At 36.7% G+C, this 12,744-nt stretch overlaps 1 protein-coding gene across 7 annotated transcripts in view; it reads left to right on the top strand.

The window, feature by feature from the left end:
• The window catches only part of FRY (FRY microtubule binding protein), a 2,210,679-nt gene that overhangs the window by 1,558,863 nt on the left and 639,072 nt on the right, over positions 1-12,744 (top strand). For all 7 annotated transcript variants that reach the window (XM_044073229.1, XM_044073230.1, XM_044073228.1 and 4 more), the window contains exon 27: positions 10,474-10,634. In XM_044073229.1, coding sequence (XP_043929164.1) covers positions 10,474-10,634 — 161 coding nt within the window. The remainder of the gene's footprint in view (positions 1-10,473; positions 10,635-12,744) is intronic.

The following is a 12,744-nucleotide window of genomic DNA, read 5'->3' as shown; positions in this document are numbered from 1 at the left end:
TAAAAGCACAGTCTTATAAACATTCAGGTTTCATTATTCATTATTAGCAGGTATAAGATCTAATCTAAGAAGTTTCAATTATGGAGTCTATAACTTGTATTAGCTATAATATCTATATAGCAAAAACAAATAAATTGAAGTAATAACAAAAACAAAACAAATAGCAACATCAAATTAGAACCTAGAACATAAAAGAGCCACTGCTATAATAATAGTATAGCAACCTGTCATTGAGTAATCATTTATAGGTGAGGGAATTCAACAGCATCCTAACTGGAAATTGTAGTCATTTGCATTTTTCTGTACATTTTACTATAATACTACAACAAAGTTTGCTGTGACTGGACTGGGTTGATCTAACAATTTTATTCTCAATGGTTTAGACCAGACAATGTTTGCCACAATAGGAAACGTATGAACAAAATCATCATTTCTTTCCTCATATTGCAAATGTTTGTCCTTATCCTTTTAATCCCTACACGTATCACAATCCCGCCCCATTCCCGTTTTCCAAATGCAATACACTTGTGACATCAGTCCTAATCTCATTATCCTCCTCCGAAGAGGAAACCAGACAAATGTGATCCCTGTCATCGAGTTGAGCATGTCATTTTTCATTGGGTTTCCCTTCCATTATGTGCGTCAAACATTGTTCCCTAGTATTTTTCTGTGGGAAAATGTATCTAAGGAAATAACTGTCAGAATTGTGGGAAAATATATGTGTTGCTGTCCTAAAGTATTTTCAGACCATAACAATTGTCCAGTATCATTGCCAGACTCTGAATCAGAGTTATTATCATTATCTGATATCAGGTTTTTGTTAATTGAATAGCCAAAGCCCTTCCTTTCCTTTTCCTATTAGTGTGATTGATTGTACTTAATATTTTTCCATTTAAATTTACTATTTCCAAAGTCATAATAAAACTACCTTTTCTTTCTCCTATTTCTAATTGATACCTGCTCTTTTATTCCCAGATCCCTTGTTTATGTTATGGTTGTTTACATTACAAAAACTAGAAATTAGTTTCAGTTCTTTATGCCTATCCAAATCTAAATTTATGTTGTTATTCCAGTCATTTACACATTCCTTTATAATACTGCTTTCTTATACTAGCAAAAATAAGTACCAAAGGTATTATCCAACTTTATTTGTAAAGTATCCTGCAGGGCCTTCAACATATTACACTACTCACAATCCACATTCAATATATCACTTCCCAGCTTAAAATAATCTTTACATGATCCACACAGACCTGAATAGCTCTGTGATATAAGATCTTGTTCATAGGAAGTTACTAGACTAACAGCTTAAGAGCCCTAGCCTAGCCGACATAACCTGATTTTACCCAATATATGGCCCCTAGGGGCAAGAGGATGGCATGGACTTGTGCCTATGCCTTGAGTATCTCACAGATTATCCCTGTCCATAAGGGACACAGGCACTACCCCATATGTGAATTTGTGATTTCCCATCCATTGATCCAAACTGCGTTTGAAGAGGGATAGGGAAGGGCTCTGCTTAATGCAAACATGCATGCAAAGACACAAAGCTAGCATATGCCTGCTCAACTTGCTGACTCAAGTTTAAATAAAACAGGGAGTTTGACTGATCACCAGTCAACTAGACAGCATGTCTCCTTCCCCCACCTCTATGTACAAGGTTATCTTGGGCTACAGTGCTACACACAAACAGTGCAAAAAACGTTTTACTGACTGATTCAAGTTTAATTAAGAACACCAACTCATCATACTGAGGAATGGAGCCTTCCCAACCCCCACAGCATAACTGCCATCTAGTGGAGGTGGATGCTGTAGGATATGGCAGCAGGGATAGTATGCTTAGCCACAAAGCTGTACAATCTCACACAGCAAGTGCAGTTCAGATCTTGGAGGAACACATGAATCATCGGAGTGGTGTTAAGGATCCTGTTCATATGAGATTGCCCACAGGAAAATACGGAATAGATCTAAGTAGGAAATACTGCTGATTACCTAGAGGAAAATTTTTACAAACAGTTCTCACCTAAACAGGAACAAATGCAGCAGTCAGATTATGGGAGGGCAGATAGTCAGAAGGTAGTGAGGAGAAAAATGCCAAGATAAAATGAATTGCAAGGAATGATAGCTTCCTTTTCCCTATGATCTAAGAGATGTTACTCTTCAGTAATTTCTAGACTACTTTCATTTGTAGTAGGCACTGAAGATTTTCTTACTCAACCATATCAATTTGCTAAAGTTAGCTGTGTGGTGCAATTATCAACATGATAACTATTTTTTCAGCTTAACTATGCCAGCATTATGCTTATCAGGTCAGAAGAGCATACCAGAAAATATTCAGAAGTTTATTGGGTCTCTCTACCTTAGATACATAAAACAGATTGCATGCCCTTTTTCTCTACCTTTTTCTGAGGCATTTCCAATAGTCTTAGACCACATTTATAAGTTAATTCTCCTAGGATGCAAAGTCATTGTCTGAAGTGGGTAGCATACACAGCATAAGATCTTTTGCACAGTTAAGACATAATTTTCATATAAGGTCAGAAGTAGATTCTCCAATTTGGATAATACCCTTTGTAAGATAAAGCAGCATTCCATTACTGATACTTTTTTTGAAATACATTTAACTGGGTGAGAACAGTGAACTCAAATAGGGAACCCCGGAATACTATGTATAATGTGTGGTTAAGTGACTTGCTCAGAGTCACACATTAGGAAACTGGAGGTAGAAGGGATCAAATCTTGTACCCCTTAGTTACAGAAAACAGTTCATAGTTTTAATCCTGTGCACTAACTGTCAGACTTATTATTATTAACTTTATTGCCTGCATTTACGATTAATTGAATTCCTATATGCTTCATTTGGTTGATACACCATCTCATTTGGTAAATAGATTTTATTTTATTTAATTAATGGTTCCCAGCTTGTGTGAATAACTTTTTAGTCTGATTTATTTTGCTACTTGTAACCTTAAAGAATTTAAGTTCAAGTTCACGTAAGTGCCTGACCCCAAGCACTTTTCAAAGTAACATAAAACAAAAACAGCAACAAACATAAAACATATAGAGAGCATTCAGAAATAGGCTAAATCAAATAAATATGTTGATTAAGTAGTAATATAATAAAGCCAACCAGAAAGAAAATTCTCTAAAACAGGGCCTTGATAGCTAAAGGATTGACAACCAGAGGAGTCTAAGTAGTACAGTGAAATAGCAAGGAGATTTTGTGAACTAGAGTGAAGTGGACAAGTAGAATTGTAAATATGTAAAAGATCCTTCATGTAAGGTAGACCAAGACTGTAATGTGAAAGGTAAACCATAGTGAATGTCTTGTAGGTTATTCAATTGTTTACTGGAAGCCAATGTAAACTCTATAAGACCGGGTAATGTGATGATGCCTTGAGACCCTGGAAAGTAAGCAAGCTGCAAAAAGTTTTACTAGTTGTAAACATGCAGTCTCAAAGTCTCGATGGCCAACAATTAAAGCATTACAGTAGTCTATAAACAAGAAGACATCAAAGCATGAATTACAGTAGGGAGGTCATTGGGAAGAATAAGGTTTTTAATAAGGGTAATATTCCAAAGATGGAAACAAGATTTAACCACAGCAGAAATGTAATCCTTAAGTGTCAGCCTGTCATCAAAAATAATCCCAAAATCCTTCTCCTTAGGCACAAACTTAAATTTGTTGTCACAGCAAATATCAGGTAAAAAAAGAGGAGGGGAAGAGTTTCTCAGAGAAACATGAATCATCATAGCTACTGTCTTACAAGAGTTGAGTTTGATCCTGTTACTTGAAATCCATTCATGGATACATTCCAGATCACATGAAAAGGAAGGAAGGGCCCAGATAATAAGAAAGAAAGTAAGGGAATTACGAGCCTAGATACTTAGAAAGGCAGGTAAGGGAATTAAGGGGCCAGATCATAAGAAAAGGAAATAAGGGAATTAAGAGCCTAGATAATTAGAAAATAAAGTAAGGGAATAAAAGGGCCAGATCATAAGAAAGAGAAGTAAAAGAATTAAGGGGCCAGATCATAAGAAAAGGAAATAAGGGAATTAAGAGCCTAGATAATTAGAAAAAAAAGTAAGGGGATAATAGGGCCAGATCATAAGAAAGAGAAGTAAAAGAATTAAGGGGCCAGATCATAAGAAAAGGAAATAAGGGAATTAAGAGCCTAGGTAATTAGAAATAAAAGTAAGGGGATAATAGGGTCAGATCATAAGAAAGAGAAGTAAGGGAATTAAGGGGCCAGATCATAAGAAAGGGAAGTAACGGCAGACACAGACTCCTGAGGAAATGAGAGGTAAAGCTAGGTGTCATCAGCATAGCAGTGATACTGCAATCATCTTGAATGAATAATGTCTCCCAGAGGCAACAAATAGATGGCAAACAACAGTGGACAAAGGTTCAAGCCTTGTGGAGCCTCACTAACTAGTGGGTGAATAGAGAAATAATTCACTCTTGAAACAACCATCTTTGTACGTCCTGATAGGTATGAAGCAAGCCAATCCAGGACATTTACACAATATTTCTAAATGATCTGAAAAAAATAGAATGGTCATCTAGATCAAATGCTCATGAGAGACCAAAAAGTACCAAAACAGAATAGTAACCCTCTTCTCTCACTATCAGGAGATCATTAAAAGCTAATTGCAAACTCAAGGTGCTGAGATATTGAAGCTGGAGAGAGTAAAAATGTCATTTTATCATATCAAGGAGATTTCTACTGCTGATTTTCCACCTTCATCTCACCATACCCCATTGTAGGTACAGAGAAATACAGGAATAAGGTTAGGCAAGTGATCACAGGATCCATAAGATGCAGAGCCATGTATACCTTAACAAGACATACTTAAAAGTTCTTGCCACCCTTTATAAGCACTTACTAGTAATATTAGTCATTTCCTCATACTTAATGGGCTAAAGTTTCAAGGAATGGCAAAAAAGCAAATGGAAACAATGGAAAATTGTACTGAATGTCATCTTATTAGAAAAATGGAACCAGTTGCTCCTTCAACTTGATCCTGTATCCATATGCCAACATTGATCACTGATATTCATATGCCATCATTGATCACTGATATCCATATGCCATCATTGATCACTGATATTCATACGCCATCATTGATCACTGATATTCATACACCATCATTGATCACTGATATTCATACGTCATCATTGATCACTGATATTCATACGTCATCATTGATCACTGATATTCATATGCCATCATTGATCACTGATATTCATATGCCATCATTGATCACTGATATTCATACGCCATCATTGATCACTCATATTCATACGCCATCATTGATCACTGATATTCATATGCCATCATTGATCACTGATATTCATATGCCATCATTGATCACTGATATTCATATGCCATCATTGATCACTCATATTCATATGCCATCATTGATCACTGATCTTCATATGCCATCATTGATCACTGATATTCATATGCCATCATTGATCACTGATCTTCATAATGGCAGGTCACCAGTGTTAAATCTTCATTGTTCTGTTCCTTGGGTGTAGTGCAATATTTACAGCACAACAGAAGTGTTTTTTTATGCAAAGAATGTTCCTCTCCAGTGATAAAATGCTAAAATGGATGAGAACATTCATCATCCAATGCATAAAACCCAAACATACATCTTCTTCCAGCCTCAAGCTCACTGCAAATTGTAGGGCTAAAGGCAAACAAATGGGCTTGGATATAAATGACTCAATGTTGCCAAGATTTCCAAGTAATCCTATCTCTGAGGTTAGGTTCTGCTTCCCCCGGCTCCCTCAGAGCAGTCAGCTTACTCCACTCAAGTTTGGAGTCACCAGCCTAATGACACAATTATTGAGAAATTCAACCATCACCCAAGGTGAGAAGAAAAGAATGAGGTGTCCTTACTTTGTGTCACCCAGTCCTTAACAAATCGATTCATTGTATAGCTTTAGCCTTTCCAAGGAGAGAGACATGCAGTGATATAAGCACACATCCACAGGAGCTTCCACCCATGATGCACTGATATCCACCTTCCCCTCTATGTGCTGTACACCTCTGTGGCACTAACATCTGGCCTCTTCTAGAGATCAGCACTGAGCTTCAAAAACAACCTGCCCTTGAGAGCCAGCCATCAGCCTCTCAAGCCTAAGTCCCCAGCAGGAATTCCAGCCTCCCAGGTTACCAGCATTACAGGCAGATACTCTACCATTCCAGCAATGAGCAGGCTATAAATCAGTCAGTATAGTACAGTCTGCAGTAATACATCTCTTCCAGGGTACCATATATAGTAGTCCTGTAGTATCTACCTTGAAAATGTGTTTTAAAAAACTACACAAAAAGAAACAATCACAGATTAAAAATATTTTAGGTATTATTTATTTATTTATTTGTTTGTTACATAACCCTTGTCAATCATGGCACCCACATAAGGCAAGGTGCAAGACAAGCAAGTTATGGACATTCAAGGTAGCCACGCAGGCAGCTAGTCATCAATTCACTATCTGAGCTCAGACCAGAAACTGTCTTTGTGAATATCATGAAGATGTTCCAGCACTTTCTCTTTCAGCTTGGAAAAAGCTGTTTCAATGTTATTAAAGGAGAAGGAGATTCATCCAAAATAATTGCATCTTTATCCCTGGAATGTAATTTATTATGCTACATAATTTATTTTTTGGCATTTGTTTACTAGAAAAGTTTGACTGAGCAGTGTCCTTTTTCAGAGGAGGCCTGGAGAGAAAAGCTCCACTATACAGACATCATGAACATTAGCATTATTTACAAACAGTTTCAGTTAAAAATTACAGTTGCATGGGTTGTATATGAATATTTTTGTAAATGCAGGGAGGCATATGCAGTGCAATGTCATCAGTATGTGCAGAGTGTCAGGTTTTACTTAAGAATATTTCTTACTGGAAAGACTTGTACAAAATCTAGGATACGGACAGATAAGATAGAGTTAGAGCAGCACAAAGAAAGGAAGAAGGGGAAATAAAGCAGATGAGACAACAGAGAATGCTATAGTTGTGATAACAGTCCATAAAGTGTTGTGCAGTAGAGAGTTATGGCACAAATCTATATAGCTACATTAGTACCAGTTTAACCAAGGGTGGTGCAGGTGCATAGCCATTTATCTGTTAGGTATAGCTTCAGTTCGTATTTGAAGTCTTTCAGGTCAGACTGTTCCTAAGTGGAGTGGGATGGTATTCCAGCTGTTAGCAGTGTAGTGTGAATACAGGGAGTATCCTGCATTATTGTTTTGTGTAGTTGTGGAGCGTAATGATTTGTCTTTGAAGTACAGAGGTCTTTTACTAGTGTACGGTTAAGTGATGCAGTGAAGGGATGAGAATTTTTCAGGGTTGTACAGTATAAGGTTGCAATTAATTGGGAGATCAATAGAGAATTATTTAGTTCAAGCCCATTTAGTTGTATTAGAGAGATGCAGTGATGTGATCTATATTATTACAAACCTCAAACAGGAACATGTGTAGATCTGCAACTGTAGGACTCCATACATATCTGCTGACCTCACAAGATCCAAACACATTGAAAGCTTTAAAACATGAGGAAAACAAGTCTAAAATGACTTCCCTGCTTAGTTTAGCAGAAGTGTATTGGTGTCAAACAGGAGTGTAAAGCAAACCAAAAGTAAAACATCAGGCAGTAACTGAATGTGCCAAAAAAAACAAAAGAAAGAATATAAAGTGAATGACAAGATGAGAAGGCAGGAAATGCAGAAAAGACATAAATATATTTGCAAGTTCAGAAAACTCCTGGAAGAACCTCACGTCAATCAGGATCTGATGCAGGCACGGTCATGGTTAAGGAGCGGTGAATTTAATCCAAAACATAAAATGTTAATGGTGGCCCAGGATAGTGGACTATCAGTGGACTATCTATCACACGCTGGTTTACAAAGTCCATTGAACATATCAAAGAAACAGACAAATGCAAGTTTTGTGAAACAGAATTGGAAACACTCGCACATCTTGTTGCTGGGTGTCGTACACTAATGGCAGAGGGCCTGTATTCTGAAAGACATAATAATGTTGGTAAGACTTGCATTGGGGATTGTGCAAACATTACAATAATGAAGTAGCTGAGAAGCATTGGAAGCATATGCCACAAAGCATTATAGAAAATCATGAAGTTTATATCACGTGGGATCACCCATTATCAACAGTCCAAAAATAGATGCGGGAAAACCAGATATAATAGTCCATGAATAGAAGACAAAAGTAGAATTGTTCACTGAAGTTGCTACACCCAGTGATTACAGTGTCTTATGTACAAAGAGACACAAAGTAATAAAATACCAGGATTGATGGCAATGTGGAAGAAGGATACCCCGATAGTTCCAATAGTATTAGGCACAACGGGTCTTATAAAAAATAATTAACAATCGTACTTACATATGTTACCAATACATGTAACTCCATATGAATTATAGAAGGAGTTAATTCTGGGCATTTTATGGATGCTACAGACAGCACTTCTGGCTAACATCAGAGATTGAAACAATACTAATTTCATAAGCATTAATCATACTTTGAATTAGGAATGGGGTCCATTCCCATCATGGCATTAGTACCCCAGATGAGATGGAGAAATTAAACCAAACAAAGCAGCATAAAAACAGGTAAATACAGTCTTTTGTGTTTTGTGCTATGATCTCAGTCCCAGCAATAAATTGAAGCTAAAGTCACTCAGACTAAGATCAGAAGCTTGAGTACTTCATTCCACATGCCTTGGATTGTCCACCTTTGTCAGTCTTCCCCTTCAATTTTCTGTCTGAAGTCGTATTTGGTTAAACCATCTCAAAAAACACACTAGATAGCTATATTATTAACTGTAAACATTTGAATTTGACTTGTTCTTCAATAATTGCTCAGAACATACAGAGACAGCAGAACAGAGAAGTGATTTACACAACGACCCCCCCCATTAATATTCAAAAATGTGCACGCTGATTGATCAGCGTGCATGCTGTAAATCAGAGTTATAGTAATGGAAAAAGGTCCGGTCGCCCGGACTTTTTCCATTACTATAACTCTTTTTCTTTTTTTTTTACAGCAACGGAGAATGCAAAATCTCCGTTGCTTCACACTGTCTCGCTATGTTAAACGAGTTTAACATAGCGAGACAGCTTTAAAAAAAGCAATAAAGATTCTCTGTTGCTTTTTTTAAAGCTGTCTTGCTATGTTAAACTCCTTTAACATAGCGAGACTGTTTGTAAAAAGCAATGGAGATCTTGCTTTCTCCATTGCTTTTTTCAAAACTGTCTCGCTATGTTAAATGGGTTTAACATAGCGAGACAGCTTTAAAAAAAGCAACTGAGATTCTCTGTTGCTTTTTTTAAAGCTGTCTCGCTATGTTAAACCCATTTAACATAGTGAAACAGTTTGTAAAAAGCAACCGAGATCTTGCTTTCTCCATTGCTTTTGCCCACAGCTCTGATGTACTGCGTGGGCATACGCATGCGCAGTACATCAGAATTGCCACAGAATACCGGACAGCTGCGGAAGGGCAGCTAGGAGGCATTATACAATGCCATTATTTAAGAAAAGTAATTATTTTTTTTCTTAAATAATGACATTGTAGAATAGCAATATAATGCTGGATTTACCCATGGTTGGCTTTGTTTGGCCATTCGGGCTTTGCCGTAGTGACCAAATCACGCCAACCGTGGGTAAATCCAGCATTACCTACACCCAGGCGTGGGTTATTGCTATAGTAATACCTTTGATTGGACCAATATAGTTTTTATGACTGCTTGAGCTTTCAGACTAACAGAAGTCCAAAACCTAGAATAATTGTAAAACTTATGTCAGTCCCATAAAAAGTATTACATAACCTCTTGTGTTTCAATGTCTTTCTGTTTTCTGATAGGGGACCAGCATGGCATTTCTTAATTATTTGTTATTCATTGATACATTGTGTGTGTGTGTGTGTGTGCGCGTGTGTGCAGGTGATTTACCTGTGCTCACTTGTTAGTTCTCATATATAGGGCTCTATATATATATAGGCATATCTTAAAGAATTAATTCTTTATCTGTTGGAAAACACTTAGCAGCCATGACCTTTTTTGAACAGTGTATTGCTACATCATAGATATTGCTCAAGTTTTTTGTAGGTAGTGTCATATTACTGCGTTTACATAACCTAACAGTTTCGAAAAATTCAACAAGAAAAAAGAAAAAACTGAAAAAGAATCAGTTACATGACCTAGTTTTCAGCCACTGCTGTAAACCATTTGTTGTACATAACCTTAAGTATTTGGTTTATCATGTGTTTAGCAGGTTAATAGTGGATTGCTTCTGGGAAGGCCCTGCCTTTTAGGTTAAACTCTGAGTATGAATATGTACTTTACTTGGCCCTGAATTTTTCACATATTTCCCTGAGTATATCTGTTTACTACTTCATTTCATTCTAATGCAGTCCTCTTAATATTTTTTCAATTTCTTCACAGTCCATCATCGCAGATTCCTCTTCCCTCAACAAAGTCTACGGCACCATCTTTTCATATTGTTTAGCCAGTGGGCAGGCCCATTCAGCATTATGTTTACACCATTGGACCGCTACAGTGACAGGAATCACCAGATCACGAGATATCAGTACTGCGCACTGAAGGTATGATGTGTTTTGGCAACAGCTGTTATGCACCAGTGTCTGATGTCTTTCAAAAAAACACAATCTGCCTTATTCGTCCCACTGCAACAACAACTTTCTTTTATGCTTGCAATACATTTGATCTTGCATTCTGTACAGATTAAATTTTATTTGCAGTTTATCATTTTGAGAGACCTCCTGCTTCAGATCTCTGATTGCAGTATGTTAATTTTTTGTCAAAACTGGAACACCTAACAGCGTCAGCAGTACTTAGCTGTATTACAATAATGGGAATCTAATGAGTACTGTGTAACTTACACACAGGCCATAGGAGGACTAGTGAACCCTACAATATCACCTTCAAAAGTATTATTGTGTTCAGAAAATTAATTATATTTTAAATCTTTAAATAAAAACTGATACCTGTGGGCGCCTTATTTGATTTTTTTGATAGGGCTCTTGAACTGACAGAGATTAGAAGCTACCCTTTCTGGGCTTCAAAAATCATGAGAGGTGAATGGTCAGAGTCTGCACCTTAGAGGTGGGCATTTTTACACTACTTCCCCTTGCAAGCAGGGCTGTTTTTTTATTTTTGTAAAACAATAACTTAACAATATAATAACACATATATAAAAATGAACTATATACAGTGTCCTTAACAAAATACATACAAAGGAAAAACACTTAATATTTTTCTAATAGATTAAACAATTTCTTCCAAGCAATTAACTGGTGGGTTGTATTGTTTGTTCTCATTTGTATAGTAACAATCTCATTTTTTTGCAATGTCATGTCACAACACATGGCACAATAACCTTTTGTGTAGAAGGCTCTGGGTTATATTACCACACCAGACTAATGGATTGCAAACACTGCAGTGAAACATAAGGGAGGTGTTGCACTCCCGAGTGTGCCATACTTCAGATGAGATGTTAAACTGAGGCCCCATCTGCTTGATTTGGTGGTAGGTCATGTGGATGTAAATGATCCTACAGCACCTATCAAAAATAGTAGGGGTCCTTTACTAATATACTAAAAATAACTCTTATTTACAAAATATTTAATTATTTATAAATAATTACATGTGTACAGCTATATAAATATACAAATCCCAGCAATCAAGGAGCCTTAATCCTCACCCCTAACACCAGAGAGGGCTTCTCATATAAGAGGAAAGGATAACAAATACACACAGTAAAGTACAATTTTCTTATGTGCACACAGAGATCACAGTCAGTCTGGGGCTGGTTGCTCCCTTGCTCTCCAGGTCCCCAATAAGACTCCCCACTGGCACAGCGATAGGGTCCAGATCTCAGCCTAGCTAGAAAGCTAACCACCAGTACCCTCTCTGTCCAACCAGTGCTTTGTGTCCCTACCCAAGTAGCTGACACACACACACACTTTGAGATAAGTATTTATACAACTTCACACAGATTCTCCAGCTGTGCCTGTTTACCCAGACTATACAGTAGTAATCACTGCCACTACCAGCTAATAATTATCAGCTACCCAAAGGCCCTTAAAAGGGGTGTCCAATTATTACAGTGCAATATTATTATCCAGTTGATAGTATAGCCCAGGGTAAAAATGTAAAATAAAGACTGAGAAAACAAACAAAAGTGAAAAACGGCAAACTGCAATGATTGCATGGTAAAGCTTTTCATATTTTTTAATTTTAATATATATATATATATTTTTTTTTTAATTTTAATATATACATATTTTGTAATCTTAGTAAATTGTAATATTCTGGTGATATAATTCAAGAATATGAGATCGAAGAAGAAGTGGTTAGATCTTTATAATAATGCTGTAGGCATTTTTAGTTATAGTGTTGAATTCTTGGTGTTTACGTTGTTTTTAATGATGTTGACTGAGTGGCTGTATGTTTTTAAACCCACTGGCGATTTAAATTTGAAATTGTGTAGAATTAAACCAATTGAATTAATTGCTAATCCCTAATGGGATAAATCTGTCAAGGTTAATTTATATAAGTAAGTAGCTTTACTATGCAATTTTTGTCTGATTAAGGTTGGGTATTATCCCATCCGAAAGCGCTCACATTAAACTGCTTTTTGTTTTATGAAGTGGTTCGTGCTTCGTTGCAGTTTGCCGTTTTTCACTTTTGTTT

Source organism: Protopterus annectens, chromosome 5.part1, assembly GCF_019279795.1.
Source record: "Protopterus annectens isolate FY-2018-M chromosome 5.part1, PAN1.0, whole genome shotgun sequence".
Classification (NCBI taxonomy): Eukaryota; Metazoa; Chordata; order Ceratodontiformes; family Protopteridae; genus Protopterus; species Protopterus annectens.
This window is presented reverse-complemented; position numbering and strand designations above follow the sequence as displayed.